Source organism: Pseudopipra pipra, chromosome W (assembly GCF_036250125.1).
Source record: "Pseudopipra pipra isolate bDixPip1 chromosome W, bDixPip1.hap1, whole genome shotgun sequence".
Taxonomy (NCBI): Eukaryota; Metazoa; Chordata; class Aves; order Passeriformes; family Pipridae; genus Pseudopipra; species Pseudopipra pipra.
In genome coordinates this window covers 49,990,947-50,012,387 of record NC_087580.1, presented here as the reverse complement: position 1 = coordinate 50,012,387, position 21,441 = coordinate 49,990,947, and the positions used below count along the sequence as shown (strand labels likewise).

General features: G+C 40.3%; 1 protein-coding gene and 1 pseudogene across 1 annotated transcript in view; both read left to right on the top strand.

The window, feature by feature from the left end:
• The window catches only part of LOC135405097 (E3 ubiquitin-protein ligase KCMF1-like), a 63,836-nt gene extending 43,249 nt beyond the window's left edge, over positions 1-20,587 (top strand). Inside the window, exons 3-7 of the mRNA XM_064639809.1 lie at positions 1,740-1,879; positions 8,057-8,158; positions 11,081-11,255; positions 18,323-18,602; positions 19,962-20,587. Coding sequence (XP_064495879.1) covers positions 1,740-1,879; positions 8,057-8,158; positions 11,081-11,255; positions 18,323-18,602; positions 19,962-20,214 — 950 coding nt within the window. The 3' untranslated portion in view covers positions 20,215-20,587. The remainder of the gene's footprint in view (positions 1-1,739; positions 1,880-8,056; positions 8,159-11,080; positions 11,256-18,322; positions 18,603-19,961) is intronic.
• On the top strand, positions 12,022-15,541 carry LOC135405098 (ras-related protein Rab-7a-like; annotated as a pseudogene).
• Positions 20,588-21,441: the final 854 nt, after the last annotated feature.

Genomic DNA, 21,441 nt, shown 5'->3' with positions numbered 1-21,441 from the left:
TAGTCCTTTTTGATTGGTTAAATGTTTTTAATGTTAGAGCTAGATTTGGAAAGATAGTCATTGTAACATTATTCAGAGTTTTGTGCATTTTATTATGTGTTCCCTGTTTGATGTCCTGTGTTCAACGAGTGATTGGTCAGAATTTCTCCCAGGCCTTTGTTTTTCAGTTTAAAAACAAAAAGAGGAGGAATTGTGGGAGGCGACTGGGCTGTGGACAGCTTGGGCCTTGAGTTTGAGCGGTTGCAGCTGCCAGGTTGTAAAGGAATGTGAACATCGAAGTGAGAAGAAGATAAACAAAGAAGATGGAACTACTGAACCACAGAGGCAGCCGGACATCCTAAACTACTGAGTCACCATGAGTTGCAGAAGCTATAGAGCAACCAATCTTGACATGTTTATGTAGTAAGGGCACCAATGGTGGTGAAACACACTGGCTAGGGGAGACTATAAATTAACAATGTTTGTATGAAATAGAGGCTTTTCTGCATAAAATCCCAGTGTGGTGTCCATCCCAACAATGACAGTATGGGGTCAACATTTTTAGTTTATATATATTAAATTGAAATGAAGTTGCACTTGTATGAAGATGTGTTGTTAAAATTCCTGCCTTCCGTGTACCTTTTTAAAGTAATATGTCTCCTCAGTCTACAAGAACAAATTGTTACATTGAGTTCTTAATTGGTTCCTCAAAATACTGGTTTTGTCTGAGGAATGCTAGTGAATTTCTGAATGAGTGCCAGGAGGTTTGCAACCAGAGAGAAGAATGTGCTAGCTCTGTGGTTGATGAAGCAAAATTGTTCTTTTTCTTCCCCACTGGGATTGTCAGATGTCCTAAAGCCATTTCCTAAGGAAACACTACAGTTTACAAATACCCTTAGGCTTGAAATCTAATTTAGTATGCCATCGAGTCCCCTTTAGAGAGTGTTCTGAGCCTAAACATCATCTTAGTGCTCTTCCTGTATAAGCAGTGAAGGAAGCTTTTCCTGGAGTAATGCAATTTAGTATGAATTTAGCATGGTTTTTTAAATTTTCATGATCAGTTTGGCTCATGTTAATTGCTACATTAGTAGTTCAAGGAAGGTTGCTACTTTGGTAGTCAAGAAGTGCTGAAGTATTGAAAATGGTACGTAACATCTCATTCCTTTTGCTTTGCTAAAATTTCCCCTTATTGTTAAACACTGGTTCAGCTATGGCATCAGTATCAACATATGGACTGATGGTGTCACTGAGACATTTTAAATTACAGTATTTAACATAGATTTGCTGTGAGACCACAGTACATCTACAGTGATCTTACCTGTAATACAAGCTCACCTAAGGTAAAAACAATGACGGGGGAAAAGTGATGGGTTCAGCAGCACCATCAGACTTAGCTTTCTAATATTCAGGAAGAGCAATGTTGTTTGCTAGTGTAAAAATTAGGTAGTCTGTCTATTCCTTTGGAAGTTGAGTCGTTGAACAACTTTATAGTATTGGCATATATACTGTGCAGAAGTAAAATGTTTATTTTGATTAATTAATGAATTAATTTGACAGTGATTACATGCACATAGGTATATATAAAGAGGTCATATAAATAAAATAATGAGCTATGCTGCTTGAAAGTAACCCTTCCTAAAACATCATCTTTTTCCAGATTTGTATTATGGTGGAGAAGCTTTCTCTGTAGAGCAGCCACAGTAAAATAATGAGCTATGCTGCTTGAAAGTAACCCTTCCTAAAACATCATCTTTTTCCAGATTTGTATTATGGTGGAGAAGCTTTCTCTGTAGAGCAGCCACAGTCCTTTACTTGTCCTTATTGTGGAAAGATGGGTTATACAGAAACATCTCTTCAAGAACATGTCGCTTCTGAACACGCAGAAACATCAACAGAGGTGGTAAGCCGCTTCAGCATTGTTTTTCAATTACAATGAAAGTTTATGAAAATGTCCAGGAAATTAGTATCTTTTTTCCTTGAAGTATGTGTTAATTTAAATGCTGACTAGGAAGGTATGTACCATACATACATAGACACTATGCTGGTGTTTTCCCTGTTGACTCCTTGAGCTACTAACAGTGCCTAATTCAACAGTTCTACATCTGCCTACATCATCACCTTTACCTCTCTGCAGAGTTTCTCACAGCATTCTCCCATCAGTCCGAGTCAAGGTTATACAGCTGAGTCCTTGGATCCTTGGTGTGCAGCCCACTAAATCCTGGTGTTACAGAGAGAGTTAAACCCTTGTAAAAATAAATAACTTTTAAATATATTGACCTTTTTTTTAATAAAGTGGCTCTTGCTGTTTCCCACTTGATTTTTCTGATGATTTCAACAGTGGCAATTGGTGAAGAGCAATTACATACCATATAATAGCCTACTGCAACAATTGTTTTGCTTCTGCTTTTGTCAGTGTGTTCTCCTCAAGTCTTTACATCTAGATGTTACTGTTGCTTGTGGCAGAAGGTCTGAAATTTTTCTGAAATGCAAGTGAATTCTTTGCTATGGAAACAATAAAATAATAAATAACTTGGATTTTGATACTATTAGAAATATTTTGTTCTCAACCCTCATTACAGTGTTGAGAAACTACATCCTTGCATTGCTTAGTGTTCAGACAATTTTCTTTTTAGAAAAGTCTGTAGCCCTGTTTTTAGATTTATCTTTATGGTGCAGGTATGTTTTGTATTTCTTTCTAAAGTCCACTTCACTAATTCAACAGTTATGTGTGTTAGCAATCCTAGGTTAAATTCTTGACTAAGAAGTTTGGGTATCTTTCCAGCAGTGAGGAATATATTCATATTTGTGTGTGAATACTGTGCATGCCTGAGGAATGTATGATTACAAAAGGACATTCAGGGAAATATTGTCTAGTTATTTTTGTTGTAGATTCCTATAAAAATGTGCATGCTTGAAGAAAATTTTTTTGAGAAATTATGTGGGAGAAGGACAATCTCTCTTCTTAGAGCCTGCTAAGGGCCTTATGTCAAGGAGTAGCAGAGGAGGTAAAACTGGTCAACCTGTTCTAAGACTCAAAATTGTCCTGGTTTTTCCTAAAAACATATGAACTATTGGTGTATATTTCTTCATTTTTAGAGTTGAAAGCACAGTAATTATTATTTCTCCATCAAATGATCAAGGGTAATGGTCAGCAATACTGGGCAACAGATATATGTGGCTGACATTATGATGATTGTTACTGTTGCTATTGGGTTTCAAAAACAGCATTCAGGTAGAAGTTTGGGGTTTTTTTTAGGGTTGTAGCTCTGAAAATTGTAAGAAATGCAATCAGATATCATCTTTGAATCAAGTTTCAGAATGAAGACATCAGTTTTCTGCTACTCAGTCACACTTAGTGAATTAATTTTGTATTTAGTAATGCAGCAACTAGACTGAAGTGAAAGGACCGGGTGGGGTGGGTCAACCTTTGCTGGTTGCCAGGTGCCCATCAAGCTGCTCTATCTCACCTCCCTCCCCAGCAACAGGATGGGTAGAAAATATGGAAAAATGCTCATTGGTCAGGATAAGGAGGGGCATTGCTCATCAGTTACTATCATGGACAAAAGTAATTCAACTTGGGGAAACTAAATTTATTGCCAATTCAACAGAGTAGGACAATGAGAAATAAGAACAAGTTTTAAAACACCTTTCTCTCCTTTTTTCTCTGGCTCAACTTCACTCTCAACTCTTCTACCTCCTTTTCCCTCCCTGAGCAGCATAGGGGGATAGGGAATGGGGCTTGCAGTCAGTTTACAATGCTTCATCTCTGCCACTCCTTCCTCCTCACACTCTTACCCTGCTCCAATATGGGGTCCCTCCCATGGGATACAGTCCTTAATGATCCACTCCAGCATGGGTCCTTCCCACAGACTGCAGTTATTCAGGAATAGACTACTCTTGTATGGGTCCCCCACAGGGTCATAGTTCTGACAGAAAATCTTCTTCTGCTTGGGCTCCTCAACATAGGCTGCAGCTTTCTTCAGAGCACATCCACCTGCTCTGGTGTGGGGTCCTTCAAGGACTGCAGGGGGGACAACCTGTGTCACCATGGTCTTCTCCACGGGCTGCAGGGGAATCTGCTCTACTGCCTAGAGTACCTCCTCCCCCTCCTTCTTCATTGACCTTGGTGTCTGCAGGGTTATTTTTCTGCATTTCCTCACTCCTCTCACAGCTGCTGCTGTGCAGCTTTTTTACTTTCTTAAATATATTATCACAGAGGTGCTACCACCATTACTGATTGGCTCAGCTTTAGCCAGGGGCAAGTCTGTCTTGGAGTTGATTGGAACAGGCTCTCTTGGCTATAGGGACAGCTTCTGTTGTCTTTTCAAGCCAAAAAGTCTTTAACGTACAGAAAAGAAGGAGCATGGCACAGATCGGATAAACTAATATTGAGAACAGATAAGTTAATATCGTGGTCAGCAATGGTTAAGCAAATGTAATAATTATATGTTCCCTCTGGTCAAATCTGTCATTATCTCAAACCCTTTGAGTTCTAGGTTGCATGCCAAAAATACTGGTCATGGTCCAGTGCTCATGGCAACTAAGCACCACACAGCTGCTTGCTCACTTGCCCCCTGGCCCTAGTGGAATGGGATGGGATAGGATGGAGGGGAGAATAAGAAAGGTAAAAGTGCAAAAACTTGCAGGTTGAGATAATAGGGAAAGCAAAATCTGCCTATGCAAGCAAAACAAAATAAGGAATTCATTCCTTCCTTTCCATTGTCAGGCAGATGTTTAGCCATCTCCAAGAAAGCAGGGCTCCATCACATGTTATGATTTCTTGGGAAGACAAACACCATAACTCTGAACCATCCTCCTTTCTTCCCTGTGTTTTTTATTGCTGAGTGTGATGGAATATGGTATGGAATATCCCTTTGGTAAGTTGGGATCAGCTGTCTCAGCTGCTTCCCCTCACAACTACTTGTACATCCGCAGTCTACCTGCTGTTGGGGCAGTGTGAGAGACAGAAAGGTCTTGATGTGTGAGAGCTGTTCAGCAATAGCTAAAACATTGGTGTGTTATCAACACACTTTTGGTCACAAAGCCAAAACATAGCACTATATGGGCTACTATGAAGAAATTTAACTCTATCCCAGCCAAAATCAGTATACTTGTATACATGGGGAGGTGATGGTAATAAGGGAACAAATCTAGAAACTAAGTCAACTGTGATGTTTGGAGCTTAACTGGCTTAAGGCTTTTTAGTAATATCCTGGATTTCATTCCAAGTAATATGGTGATTTTTTTAATTTTAAGGGATGTTAAGAGCATGGTTGCTTTATCCAGACCAGGAGTCCCTTCTGCTCAGCTACTGAAGCCCAGCCTGGGGACCCAGGGCCTCTGCCTAGGGATGCAGCTGCCACTTTCCTGTTTGCAGGTTCAACCAGTAGTGAAGCCGAGCACATATTTCGGAGACCTGTACACACACGGAGGACACTGACACATGGCCCATCACAGATAACCACCGACATAGTGCTGCCTTCAACAGCACCTACATGTAGGACTTGCATAAAACATAAATATAGGGCAGACAAGTTCCCTCCTTCCTCTTCACCTGGTAGAGAAGGTTGCTGCTATAGTGAAGGTACACATGATACTCTCTAGATTCACAAGCACACGCATGTTCACTGTGATTCCTCGAGTACTGGCATGACCCTCTTTGTCCAGTACCCCTGCCTGGATCCCAGGCACTCTTACTTGCTTCATTGGTCTCCTGTTTGCCAGCTAGTCCAACTTGATGCTCACTAGCAAACACTCATGCACTCATCTCACAAGCACTCCACATTTGCATGTTCCCCTGGGCATACCAGCACAGACCCTTGCCTGCTTCATACTTCTGCCTAGACTCGAGGCTCCTCTGTACTCATTTGCTAGTCCAGATTGAAGTTTACTAGCCAATATGCATGCACACCAGGTTTGGGGAAGTTGCAGACAACCACTCCCCCTTTCCCCCAGCAGCTGGCACCAGGCACCACATGGGCTGTGACTGGTGGTCCTGCTTCAGCTACCAGTGCTGGACCCCTCACTCATGCTGATTTCCCTCCAATTAGCTGTGTTTGGGGATACATACTGTTCCTGCTGCAGTGGCTGAAGGCAGAGACCACGACTCACTCTGGTAGCTGATGTTAAGACCCCACTCAGTCCAGTAGCCAACACCACAGGCCAGGGGTGCCTGCACCCCTGGCCTGACTGGAATAGCTGGCACCAAATCCACATATGACAGTTCCCCCAGTAGCGGGCACTCCAGGCACAAACTTTGTAGTACCCACCCTAGGTCTAGAGAGCTATGGCCCCTCCAACTACTGATGCTAGGAACCTCACTTGTACCAGTAGCTGACACCACAAGCCACAGGGACACCTACAGCCCCAGTCTGACTCCAGTATCTGGCATCAAATTTTGTTCATACATACACAGGTCTCACCAGTAGCTGGCACTTAGTCCTTGCAGCATACATACACATGGGATAGACAGTGAGATTATGCAGAGATTGTTAAGATTTAATAAGAAGATATAGGAAGACAGGACAGACTGTGGTGATCAGGCTCAGTCAGACAAACATACTGACCAGCTCTGTCTTAAGTGTGACCAGTCCACTTTATACCCATTTCTGTCTACCCTCCCCATTGTTCCTCCCTGCTCTCCCTTCCCCTTGCATTTTTCTTCATAGGTCTGTATGGTTCTATTGATTCCCTCACCCCTCCCAGTCTGGGGTGTCCCCCCTAATTTACAGTCTTATCAGTTGTAAAGTCCAGGTTGATATTCCTGGAAGAATAGTTAAGACCCAACATATACTGTGTTGAAGTTTCTCCTTTCTGGCTTCTTAACATGTGATCTGTCAAGCTTTAAGGCTGGCCTGCAAAACTGTTGCAAAGGACTTTTAAGGCACACTTCTCTCAGGTGGTTGCAAAGTCATTGGCCGGAAAAATCAAAATAATAAATGAAGGTTGCTAAGGCAGTAAGTGTCCTTAGACTTTTTTAAAATATGTGTTTAGGCTTAAGAAAAAAAGAAAACCATAATGCCATCTCCTAGGAATAAGGAGTTTCTCTTTGCCAAATCTCTACTTGTGTGTTACCACAGTGGGTGGTCTCAGTTGTGATACTTGAATGAATATTCACATCTAGTTTCATTCTCCTTCCCTACACTTCACTGGTGAGATGAATAAGAAGTCACTTGGGGATTCAAAGAACAGTAAATGAATGTCTTAGTTTAACAAGATTACAATTTAGAAATTAAGAAACTTCAGGTGGAAGTGTGGAAAAGGAAAAAAACCCAGCTTTTTACTAACAAAATCTGAATAAACAACAAATAAAAAACTTTCAGGAGAAACAAAACAAAGTTTCAATTCCCCAGGTGTGGGGGGGGAGAAACCCGTGGCAACCCGGGGGGGTTGCTCGCAGCCAGCAATGAAAAGGAAGTCCTTTTTCCCACAGACAGTCTTGAAAGCAGAATACCTCGCTCTGTGATGGGTCGGTCTCTCTCAGTCGTCCTCCGCGAGGTGTCCCATGGGGAAAAAAAAACTTCCTCTCAGGAAAAGAAAAGGAGGCGGCCGAAAACCGGGCTCCCCGCTCTGTCTGGTCTGCGGACAAAACCCAAAAGCCCCCTAACAGACTCCCAGCCCTCCCCTTGGCAACCTCCTTTTCCCGAGAGAGCTCACCCTCCCCACCCCCCACTCCTGCGCTGCTCAGCACGTGCGGCTTTGCTCTGTTCCCCCCCCCCATCCCGGAAGAAACAGATGGGGGGGCAGACATTGGGAAAAAATTCCAACATCTCTTTTCAAACTTATGACAATGAACTTGATAATGTTATATGTAGGTACATTCAAGCAGTAATCCTGTGTAACTAAACCTACTCTCTGTGTTGGAATTGACATAGACAAATTTGAAAACTGAAACATTGCAAATAGGATTTGGAATTTTACTTTTTGGTTTCCATGGTATTATTAAAAGCATAATTACAAGGAAAAGTAATTATAAGTAAGTATAAGAATCCATGTCAAGTGATCAACTCTGAATTGTGTTTTGTGATTTGTGTAAAGTTGGTTGTGGGTTTTTTTTCTTCTCACTTTGTTGTTTCAGATCTGTCCAATATGTGCAGCATTGCCTGGAGGGGATCCTAATCATGTCACAGATGACTTTGCAGCTCATCTTACACTGGAACACAGAGCTCCTAGAGATTTAATATCCTTTCTTAAGTTGAGGGAAAAGGGATAGACTGTTCCTTATGATAGCTGTAACTGCTTGTTCTGACTTCTGTAGTCAAATGGCTACATCAGTTTTGCTTATTTTTTAGAATTGGTGTTTAGTTATAGGGGAACTATAAGTCTGAATTGCTTGTATGTATATATATTTATATATATCAAACTGTGAATGGGCTTTGGGTGTTGCTTGACAATGTGGGTGTGTGTTTTTGTTTTATTCCTGATAGCGAAACCTTGTAAAGATGTTTCTGACACCCAACTACTTCTTTCTGCAGTTTTTACCCTTCTTAGTCATTAGTTCTGATGCCATTTTGTGTATGGGAAAGCAGCAATCCAGATACGATAGTGTTTTATAGATAATCACAAGACTGAAAGCAGATTTCACCAAAAGCATATATGTTTGTTAGAGAATGCTTTGAACTTTGAAACTGAGGGATCTTAAGTCTTTGATTAGTTTTATTACTGTTTTTCAATAGGGTAGTTTCAGCTTGTCATTTATTGACTTTTTTAAAGATATAACTAGAAGACCTATCAGGAGACTTCCTAGGGATTAGGACTATCTTTGTTATCTGCAAATTGTAGGGATATAACTACTCTCAATGACTGAAGAGCTCAAACTGTCAGTTTCTTTGCACTTTTAAGTACAATTTTCTTTCTGTTACTTGGTCTTAGGAATAGTAATGTAGCACTTTTTTTGCTGTACAAATACTTGCAACATAATTTCAGAAGATACTCTTCATGGAAGTACAGGCTATCATGAAAAACTCATTAAGTGATCTTGAAATGATTTATCTTTCTGTATCTCGTTTAAAAAAATACACTTATGACATAATAGTGCCTTTTTTTGTTCAGGACTTCTTAAAAAAAAAACCAGGCCTAACAACTCAAACTCATTATATCTACTGCTAGCAACATGAGAGGAAATGGTTTCACCTTGGTTGTGGTCTGTATTTAAATTTGTTAGCATTTAAATTGTCAGTCTGAATTACACAGTGAAATTGACTTCCTATTGAAGTGGATGAGGTGTTGGATTAGAATTCATGCTTCTGAAGTTTTTCCTTCCCCTCCCACATCGGTGATGTCAGATAACTTTTAATTGTAAAATGTCTGTTTATTACTAGCTACATAAGAACTAGAGAAATCAGAATAATCTTTTCAGTTTCTGAGTAAGGCCACAGTGTCAGTCATCACAAAACTGATGGGGAGAGTCTTTATAAATAGTTATAGGAAATGCATGTGAAAGTCTCTGTACAACATTACTTTAGCAATCAGTGTTGCCAAGTCCACAAAACTTGATAGAGTTTCTGGACTAGTTTTTCCATGTTGAGTACTATTTCATGTCTTCTGACAGCTAAGACTGAAAGGAAGAAATGGGGGAGAGAATTTCCCCCTGCTCAGTTGCTATCAGTTTAGGAAAGGATATGGTCTTGTGTGTAACAGTTAGAAGGGTGTTTTAAGCTGTTTTAAATGGCTGCACATATTTCTTGTGAAGAATCCTGTGCAGACACTGCAAGATACCACCTTTATCCCTGGAGACTCTGGACAGCTCTTTGAATTCCTGTTTCTTTCTTAAACAATTTTCAACTGTTTTACTGTTTAAAATATGGCTTTAGCCTTGACCTTGTAAATGGTTCTAGCTTGGTTGTTTTCAGTATATGTTTACAATGAGCTAAGAGTTCCAAATGCTTTTTTAACCCCATCATAGTTGGGTGAGACATCAATATACTCTTAACTAGTATATTTAAATAATGTTGCTTTTCTTAAAAACACTTTGAAAGGTGCAGCTACCAAGCTACTATGACACTTTTCTAAATGAGACCAAGGCTGGAATTTTTCAAAGGATTTGTATTAAGGATGTTCTAGTTATCTTATTTTCCAAGTTTACTTTAAAAAAGGCTCAGAATGGGGGCATTTTTCTGTCAGATGTAGCTATAGAAAGCTTCCCAAACTGCATGAGAGCAGTAGTCAATCAGTAAAATATTAATGAAATGTTCTATCACTTCCAGTATCCAGTATCAACAGATACAAAGGAGAAACAAACCAATCTCTGCTAGACAACTATATTCTGTCTCAAAGGAGATTACCCCCCCCCCCCCCCCGTAAGAATTGATATGCAGATGACCAAACCACGACTAGGGTATTAATGAAAAGTTTATTCCAATATCAGAAACCCTAAATACACTGCTAAATCATGCAACAGGCGAAAGAGCAGCCCAGGAAACCCATTCTGGTGCTTTTATAACATCTTTCGCGTGCGCATAACTTCAAGGCTGTGTTCTCCCCTGTGCTTTATGGTCTCACTCTCTCCCAGCAGAGGCCTCAGGCATGTCTGTGAGAACTTAATCTCTTCTTGCAAAAGGGAAGTTAACTTCTCAAACAGACAGGCAGAGAAATAGATAGCACTATTCATGGGAAAGAATTTTCTCTCACATTGGGTTTTTTCTAGGCCTGGTTTTCCCAGCAAGACCTCAGTGAGTAAAACTCACATGTTTGTGTGGTAAGAATAGCAATAAAACTTTGTAGATTATTTTCAGTATTTAAATGCCCTTCTTTCCCAATTTTTATGCTAAAATCCTTATGTCTATCGAGTAATGTGTTCTGTTGAATATGCATCATCATTTGTAGCATTACCTAGTAGAAACTTTAATCCATAAGGCAGAAAATCCATCCTGACATTTTTTAGACATGATAAAAAGCCTGGGAAAGATGAATTTAGCGCAAGGAGCCTTGGGTTCACATCTATAGGTCTGACTGGCACCATAGCTATGATTGCATGGCGCTTATAAAGTTGAATCATTGTTTTATGAATGAGGAATAGTGTGTTGCCCAATTATTCAATCTAGTAAATGTTCTTGCTGTTTAATACTTGATAGCAAAAGACTTTTCTTAACTGCTTGGTTATGATGAATCTAGTGGTGTCCGGCACGTACGTAGAATGTTTCACCCAGGCCGGGGTTTGGGAGGCCCCCGTGCACGTAGATCAAACATGCACTTTACTAGCAGTTCCAGTGGTGGCCTTTCATCTTCTCAGAGTTCATATTCTCCAAGCAATAGAGAAACCATGGATCCTATAGCTGGTAAGAGCTGTAACCACTGATTTTAGCTCAGAGTCCTTAAATAGACTTTGAAACAAAATCCAAGATGATAATAGTTGTCTTGTTTTTCTGTCTTTAAAAATAAAAAAATGCTTTCTAATGTTTTAATTGATGGGTATTTACTGATGAAAAGTATCCTTAATTGGATTGTCTACAGGGATCGAACCTGGAACTTCTGAAATGAAAAACACTGCCCCTTTAGCTTGTGCTTTTAAATTTAGAGACTTCTAGGCTCGTTCCCACGACTGACCTGTTCACAGGTGGTATCAAAGAATGGTTGATGTTTGAAAGGACCTTTCAAGATCATCTAGTACAACCCCATTCAACTTCCCTCCCCCCCATGCCCCCAAGCAAGGCCACTTAGAGCAGGTTGCTCAGGACCATGTCCAGTCAGGTTTTGAGTATTCCTACAGATGGACTCCACAACCTCTCTGAGCAACCTGTTACAGTGTTTGATCATCCTCACAGTAAAAAGTGTTTTCTTATATTCAGATGGATTTCATTTGTTTTAATTTCTGCCTCTTGCCCTGTCAGTGGGCAGTACAGTCTGGCTCCCTTTCCTTTTTTTTTTTTTCCCATCAGGTATTTATATACACTGTTAAAATTCCTCCCCCTTGAGCCTTTTCTTTTCCAGGCTGAAGAGTCACAGGTCTCTTAGCCTCTCCTCATATGATATGTATGCATGTATTTTTGAATTTTTGAGTGGATGGACAGCACGATGGGGACTTGGAGAGAAAAGTCCCTCCCACTGTAAGTAAAGATCAGGTTCATAACCACCTGAGGAACCTGAATGTACATAAGTCTATGGGACCCAATGAGATGCATCGCAGAGTTCTGAGGGAATTGGCTGATGTAATTGCCAAGGCACTCTCCATCATATTTGGAAAGTCATGGCAGTCAGGTGAAGTCCCCAGTGATTGGAAAAAGGGAAACATCACACCCATTTTTTAGAAGGGTAAAAGCAAGTCTCGGGCTGGATGCTGCAGCACACACACCGGTGTAAAAGATGACTTCTAGGAAGAAAGTGTTACTGAAAGTCATCATCCTTGGAGACTCTAGGATGGGAAGGACATCACTCATGAAACAGTATGTGAACAAGAAATTCAGTAACCAGTACAAGGCTATTGTTGCCGTGAAATTTTGGTGCTGAAAAAATCTCCAGAGCAGTTAATTAGGGGTGAGATAAGAAAGGGTTTATTTTGCCAAGGCTAAGATGTTACAAGATGCGCGCCGGCCGTGCCTGAGATGTTACATTTTATAATACCATCCATCCAATCCCAGATGTGTCCACCCTGTGGCCTTTACTCTGGTCAGCCCCAGGGTCCACCCCCTGAGAAATGGGTCTGGGGGTTTTGGGATCCCATGTTCATCCCACCTTCCTCTTCATCAGAGCACAAAGGGTACATAGTTACCTAATTCTTGACCGTATTCTGTGGTTTAGGCCCTGATATGCTGTTCTGCCAACAATCTAGACCTTGCCTTGACAAAAGACTAAACATCTCTGCTGTATTCAGGAGTAGGATTGATATAGGGAGCATAGAATGGGGTAAGAGGGTTAAGGAATGTATAAACAAGGGTGCTAGAGAAAGGGAAAGGGACAAGGGAGAAAGGAGGGAGGGGTTGCTGCTTTTAAAACCTACTTATAAAACTTACAAGTCTTACAAATATTAGAAAAATAAAAAACCATTAGGGGCTTAAGGCATCACTATGATAGGTGCAGACTTCCTGACAAAAGAGATCATGGTAGATGACAGGTTAGTGACAATACAGATATAGGATACAGCAGGCCATGGACAATTTCAGTCTCTGGGAGTTGCCTTCTACAAGGGAGCAGACTGCTGCATCCTGGTGTTTGATGTCACGGCCCCCAACACATTCAAAACCCTAGACAGCACAAGGGATGAATTCCTCATTCAGGTCAATCGAAGGGATCCTGAGAACTTTCCTTTTTCTGTGCTGGGAAACAAGATTGATCTAGAAAACAGACAAGTCACCACAAAACAGGTGCAAGCCTAGTGCTACAGTAAAAACAGCATCCCCTACTTTGAAAACAGTGCCAAGGAGGCCATTAATATGGAACACCCTTTACAGACAATTGCATGCACTTAAACAGGAAAACAAAGTGTAGCTTTACGATGAATTCCCTGAATCCATCAAACTAGACAAGACTGACTGAATGAAGGCTTCTGTGGAGAGTTGCAGCTGATGAGGGGAAAGGGAGGGGTTGAGCACAGTCCTTCACAAATATCACACTTAGGCCTTCAAACACACAGGCCCTCTTCTGTGTTTAAAACGAAATTAAAAAAAAAAATTCCATCTCCAGCTGTCAAAATCCACCCATCTCCCATGAGCATCTGAGGTCTGCACTTCAGAGCTCACGTCCCCACACTATCCACATCACACTTCATGGCAACAGACCTTTCTCTTAGTTTAGAATGGAAACTCATATATGGTTGGAACTGCATCTAATTCCAGGTGTCCAAAGGAGAGAAACTATTTGCAGGTAATCTGTGTAACAAGTTACATACATTTTAATTGTCTCATGTTTTTCCCTGTGAAGGCTCATTACCCATAGTTCATTGCAAGTTCAGCACTCAGTCCAACTAGGTTGAGTTTTATATGTATCTCTGTTAATGCTTGTTACTTTTAACTAATCAGATCTTTTTACAGTACCCATGTATTATGTAATGCTTCTTTAGGAAAAATCTTATAGTGTATGTTAATATATGCAACCAATTAAATTTAAAAAAAAAACGAGGACCCTGGGAACTCCTGACCAGTCAGCCTCATCTCTGTGCCTGGTAAGGTCATGGAACAGATACTCCTGGAAAGGCAGAAAAGGGACCTGGGAGTTTGGATTGACAAGAAGCTGAACATGAGCCAGCAGTCTGTCCAAGTGGCCAAGAAGGCCTGTATCAGGAACAGTGTGGCCAACAGGTCCAGGGAAGTGATTCTTCCCCTGTACTCAGTGCTAGTGAGGCCACACCTGGAGTACTGTGTCCAGTTCTGGGCCCCTCAGTTCAGGAAGGATATTGAGGTGCTGGAGCAGGTCCAGAGAAGAGCAACAAGGCTGGTGAAGGGACTTGAGCACAAGTCCTATGAGGAGAGGCTGAGGGAGCTGGGGTTGTTCAACCTGGAGAAGAGGAGGCTCAGGGGAGACCTCATCAGTCTCTACAACTACCTGAAAGGAGGTTGTAGCCAGGTGGGGGTTGGTCTCTTCTCCCAGGCAACTTATCAGTAAGACAAAAAGGCATGGTCTTAAACTCTGCCAGGGGAGGTTTAGGTTAGATATTAGGAAGAAATTCTTTACAGAGAGGGTAATCAGGCATTGGACTGGGCTGCCCAGGGAAGTGGTGGATTCTCTGTCCCTGGAGGTTTTTAAGATGAGACTGGATGTGGCACTTAGTGCCATGGTCTAGTAACCACGGTGGTAATGGATTAAGGGTTGGACTTGATGATCTCAGAGGTCTTTTCCAACCTGTCTGATTCTATGATTCTATGTCAAGGCATATGGAAGGCAGGGATTAGAGACAGACAACATGCCCTAGGCAAGGGCAAATCATGCCTGACTAATGTACTGGCCTTCTATCTTGGAGGGAATGCATCAGGGACAGGGGAAGAGCTACGGATGTCATCTATCTGGACTTCTGTAAGGACTTTGATATAGTCCCCCACATTATTGCCACTAAATTGGAGAGAGATGGGTTTGACAAAAGTACTGTTAGATGGGTAAGGAACTGGCTGGATGGCTGCATCCAAAGAATTTTCAGTAAATGGCTAAATGTCCAAGTGGGAATCATTAACGAATGGTGTCCCTCAAGGGTCTGTACTGGGACAAGTACTATTTAATATCTTTATCAATGATGCAGACAGTGGAATTGAGTACATCCTCAGCAAGTTTGCAGACAACACCAAGCTGAGTAGAGCAGTTGATTCCCTAGAGGGAAGGGATGCCACCCAGAGGGACCTTGAGAGATTTGAGGGGTGAGACCATGGGAACCTCATGAAGTTCAACAAGGCCAAGTGTAAGGTCCTGAATCCAGTGTGCATCCAGCTCTGGGGTCAGCAGTACAAAAAAGACACAGACCTGTTAGAGTGGGTCCAGATAAGGGTCACATAAATGATAAGAGTGCTGGAACACCTCTCCTATGAAGAAAGGCTGAGAGAGTTGGGGTTGTTTATCCTGGAGAAGAGAAGACTGGGGGCACCTTATTGCAGCCTTTCAAGATATAAAGGGGGCTTATAAGAAAGACAAAGTGTTTGTTTGTTTGTTTTATCAGGGTCCATAGTGACTGGACAAGGGGCAAAAGTTTTGAACCTAAAGAGGATAGGTTTAGATTGGATATAATGAAGAATTTTTTTTATGATGGAGGTAACTCAACTGGGACAGGTTGCCTAGGGAAGTTGGGGATGCCCCATCATTGGAAGTGTTCAAAGTCAGCTTGGATGGGGCTTTGAACAACCTGATCTAGTGAAAGATGTCCCTGCCCATGGCAGGGGGGTTGGACTAGATGGTCTAATGTAAAATCTTAGAGATATCAATTTTACACTTTTATAGTGAAAAATGATAAGTGTCAGGGAAACTTCAGAACTTCCTACACTTATCTAAGTTCCTGCTATTATTTGCTTCAGATCCTGGAAGGGAATGTTTCAACTGGAGCTTCTTATTGTTCGGATATTATTCTTTGGCAGTGAACCAACTTAAGTGTCTTGCTTTTGAAAGAGGAAGCTGCAGCTCCACCCACCCACAGGCAAAGTTCCTTTGCCTCTGTTGTGTTGTCTGCCTTTCAGGCCCTCTGTGAGCTGATTTAACTCATTGAAATGGCAGAAAAAGGATAGAAAAAATTAGTTTGAAATTGACCAACCCCTTTCTCAAAGGAGATCTATTTAGATCTGATTGCTCAAGGCCTTATTCAGTTGAGTTGTGAATGCCTCCAAGGACAGAGATCCTACAACATCTCTGGACAACCTGTTCTAGTATTCAAAAAACTTTATGCTTTAAAAGGGGATGGAGGGGGGGAGGGAAGTGAGTGGGATACAAAAAAATAAAACCTTTTGGATGGAATTGAAATTTCCCATGTTTCTTTGCCTGACTCTTGTCCTATTGCTGTATGCCTCTGAGAAGCGTCTAGCTTAGTCTTCCCTGTATCTTCCAAGTGGGTAGATTCAGATAGCAATAAGATATCTTCCAAAGTATTCTTTTCCGGTCTGAACAAAACCAGTTCTCCCACTCTTTCCTCCTGGACTGTGTTCCAACCTCCTGATCATCTTGGTGGCCCTCTGCTGGACTTGCTCCATTATGTCCATGTGTCTCTTGTCCTGGGGAGCCTAAAACTGGACACAGAACTCTGGATGTGGTTTTGCCAGTGTCAAATAGAGGGGGGGAAAAATCACTTCCTGGGACCTGCTGGATGCACTCCTGCTACTAAAAATATCCCAGCAAAAGAGGATGAAAAATTTTCTGTCATCTTAATGACTTAAGTTAGGTCATGAATCTTGAAAGCACTAGAGTTGTTGCAAGAAGGGAGGATGTTTGTGTGTCCTGGAATGCAACACTTCCTCTTACCAATGCGCTGGGTGTTATTTTAGCTGAGTTAAACATGAAGTGGCTTCCTTGGTTTGTTTCAGCCTCACAAGGCCTTCCCATTTAGAAGCATGTGTAATAAAATGGTATTCCTTTGAGTCTTGGGGGTTTTTGGGGGGGTTTGGGTTTTTTTTTTTGTGTCAATGTTTTTTGCATTCAGAGAATGCAGTGCAACCTAGCTGGGTGTCTGTGTCATGCCAATCCTGTGTCTCAAATTTACGAATTCACATCTGCTACCAGGGTTCTGTTAAACTGTACTCAAAGTGATCTTACAAATAGGAAGGAAAAATACATCTGTCTTACCTGGCAGTGTTATAAGTCTTCCTTTGTATTGGGGTAATAATTAGTATATGCTACCAGAAGTTAGAACTTGTGCTTGTAACGGACATGTAAGCATTATTTATTTATTTTTCTCCTTGTGGTGGTTATCAGTAATTAGTGAAATAAAATATTTTTGGTAGCTAATGATTAGCTGTGCTGATTAAAAATGACTTGAGCATTTACTGTTGGTATTCCAAGTGTTCCTGATGCAAAGAGCTACCACATTGTGCTTTATTCCCCTAAGAAAAACCTAGTTTCAAATAATTATATCATGAAAGTAAGATGGAAGGAAAATTTTCATGACCTATAATAATGACTTGCAGCTTTAACGAGGATTGGATGGATAGGGGAAAAAGCTAATCTACTACTTCTGCCCTCCTTGCATAATACACAACAAAGTAGTACTCACAACTTTGTGTGGAATATAACCTGTAGTAAATCACCAGGCAATAACTTATTATTAATGTTTATTTTGGGAAATGCTTAGCATGGACAGAATTTGTCACAGTCTTGAACTTTGGAGGAAAGGAATCCTGGCTAGATTTATTTAACTTTTTTTATCATTAGAATTTTTCTTTTTCCAGCAAAGGTCAAAAGTCTCACAAAAAAACCCCTCCTATGGTCAAATATTTTTCATATAATACAGCATTTTAAAAGCCTTTCTGAATTTTTTAAAAATGTCTGAAATTATACTGTAATTATTTGTCTTTTCTGCAGCACAGTTTCCCTCTGGAATATGCATTTAAGATGCATAAAGCCACCAACTGCAGTCAGAATTGAAGTGGTCAAAGCTATTTTAAGTTGAAGATAAAATTTTAGAGAATTCTTGCACAGGATATTGCTTATATGGTATTCCCCATAGGTTGACTCTTATTAGTTTAAAAAACTTTAAGCTTTGACTCTCTTTTTTATGCATAGTTCTTTAGATGATTTCTAATCTTCCCATGGGCTTTGAGACATGGGGTGCTTGTAATGGATAGCCCATGAAGCTTTTCAAATCAATACAATTTGTTCATGAATTTCATTGATTAAAGGTATTAGAAAGCAAAGGAATTTATATACTGGTATTGAGAACATAATTATGCTGTTGTGTAATATGTATTTAAGCAGATTTCACTGTAGAAACTTCTCTCTTTTCTGGCAGAGCTTTTATCTCAGTTATCAGGCGTGAGACGTTCTGCAGGCCAGCTCAATTCTTCTGGCCCTTCTGCTTCTCAGTTACAGCAACTGCAGATGCAACTGCAGTTGGAGAGACAGCATGCACAGGCAGCAAGACAACAACTGGAAACTGCACGCAATGCAACTAGACGCACTAACACAAGCAGCATCCCCACCACTCTTACACAATCTATAGCAGCAACCAATTCATCTAACACAGAAAACAATCATCAGACTATACAGAATTCCCAGTTTCTTCTTATGAGGTAATTTGGTTTGTGGTTTTAACTCCTCTGCCATTTCTGTTTTCCTTGGTCCTGTTGTGATCATAGAGTTCAGTGAAACTACTGCCAGATCACTAAATTAAGTTCGTAGTTGAGATACTATGCTTTTGTTTGCATTGGTAACATCTCCTTTTCAACCCTGGTGAGTGTTTGTTCCTAGGCAATGAATAAATATTACTTGCTGTTTTTCAATTTGAAGAGAAACATAAGGGATATTGCCTTGTTAAACTGTGCTTGTTTACCCTACTACTTCTGATAAGAGCCTTTACAATAATATGTTTCAAACTTTTATGCTGATAATGTGAAGGGAGAGAACTTAAAAGGTAGTTTTATTTAATAGGAAATGAATCTTTAATGAAGGCTGAAGGTTGAATAGAGGTTTATATATAAAGTATTTTGTATGAAAAAAGCAAAGAAGGATTGTGCTCTTAATAAGCAGTATGCATATCTGTTTCAGAAAGTATAGTTACATCCTAAAGATCTATAGAATAGAATAGTTCAGTTGGAAGGGACCTACAATGATCATCTAGTCCATTCTACTATAGAAGGGTTGCCCACTCTCATTCCAGCTCTTTTCAGAGGTTTAGAATATTGATTTTCTGGATTCAAGGGGGAGGATGTTTTTCAGCTGCATGTTGAGAAAGAACAGAAACATTTAAAACAGTTTCTGTGTCTAGAAACTGGGTTTGGGACAAGTTATTGCTGTTATGCTGATTTCTATCAAAACTTGTGATATCTCAATCCAAAGCTTTTTGAAAATCATAACTTTAAGGAAAGTATCTGCAAATGTCAGCCACTGATCTTGTGAGCTAGGATAGAACTGAAACAAGCAATTCTCTTGCTTCTATGGTGGTGGTGCATGCACTGATAAGTGAAGGGAATGGTCTACTGCGCTTTGGGAATCTCTGGGCATTATGTGTTTTGTAATGTATTTTGTGTCATGCTTGCATTTAGAAGTTGTCCTGGGCACAAAATGAGCACTTAAGAGATGAGTAGAGAATTTTAACGCTCCTTAAAACATAATGCCTCTGAGGGGAAACAAATTTGAGAAATAGCTATTTTTCCCCTTCAGCCTTAGAATGTATTTTTATGAAGTGGGGTTTTTTTAAGCATCTAGGAACAAGTTTGTTAAATGTTTGTATTCTTGCATCAGGAGTGTCAGATATTGTCAGATCTGTACATGTCAAAAGAAGTGCAGCAGTACCTAGGTTGTTTCTCAAAGGAATGGCTTTCAGATGTTATTCAGCATGCATCAGTCCAGCTGTTTAGGCAATTAGTGAAAGCCCATTTTATTGATGATACTTCTAAGCCTGTCTTCTCTCTTTCTGTGATGCTATGCAGGTTGAATGATCCTAAGATGTCAGAAGCAGAACGTCAATCAAAAGAAAGTGAACAGGCAGATCGCAGCTTGTTTGTTCAAGAGCTTCTACTGTCCACTTTAATGCAGGAAGAAAGTTCCTCCTCAGATGAGGATGAACGGGGAGAGATTGCTGATTTTGGTGCTATGGGCTGTGTAGATATTATGCCTCTAGATGTTGCTTTAGAAAACCTAAATTTAAAAGATAATAATAAAGGAAATGAACCTCCTCTTTGATGGCATCCCACTTTGCAGACAATGTCCTCTGTGCTGTATTTGCCAATGAAAGTGGACAACAACTATCTTGGGTTTGTTTTGGTGATTGTAATTTCAGGTCTGTCACTCTTGTTACATTGTGTACATTCAAAGGAAGAGGGAAAAGATATATACGATAATCATTTCCACTTAACCAATTTTTACTTTTAGCAGGTAAATATAGGTTGAAGTGCAGAGAAAAAAAGCTCTATGTCCTGTAGCTTGACGTGCAAAAAAGCTCTCCTAATACTCCACATTCAAACTGAAGAGGAAAAAATGAAAAAATCTCTAATGAAGCTGCTGTGTGTATTTATGAATATTAATGAATAAAACTTGCTTGGATGGTTTACCTTAACTACTGCATGATTTTTTTTCAGTGTGCATGAGTTTTTAGTGACCTTGTCATTTAAAAAAATGTAAGTACAAGGAGTAAAACTATAAAACACCAAAGCTTTCCTATTATTCAAAGGTAATGTGACCAAAAAAAAAGATTAATGCTCACTAGCAGTTTGCGGCTGTGAAGTAGCCTTTGAGTAACACATGACCAATGACCTTTTTATGTGCTCTCCCTGCGTATTAATGAAAACTCTGCAGTGGGATATATTTTTGCTTACAGAGTGCGACATTTTGCTGTATTGTGACCGCTGTGTTGCCCTGTTAGACATCATATCCAGAGGGAATTGAACTTTGTAGTCATCTGTAGGAGACAAAAAAAAAGGGCCACTACTGGAATCTATCACAAAGGGCTTCTGTGTGCCCTAACACCAAATTTTGTTCAACTTTCTTTAAAGCTTTATTTTTTGTGTTAAATATACCTTATTTAGATGTAAATCATCCAGTGATGGTGGGGAGGTGTTAACCTGGATTGTGTTGTTTTAGTTTTAAGACTTCATAGTCCTTATAATTTTGAGTTATTTATGTATTCATAGTTTACAGACACTCCTTAGTATTAGGAGAGCTTGAGGATTTGACCTCCCAGATATCTCCATATGTTACAATTTGGATTCTTAATGCTAGCTTCCTATCAACCTTTATTTATTGGAGTTTTGGGTTATATTTCTGACATAAAAAATAAAGCCTCTTTAATTGAGTCATTCTATTTGCCTATAGTGTTAATCCGATAAGGGGTTTTTTATGGATTACTATAATAGTCCCAAAGCAAGGGACAGCAAGACTAGTTATTTGGAATGTAAAGTTAGCTTATAAAGA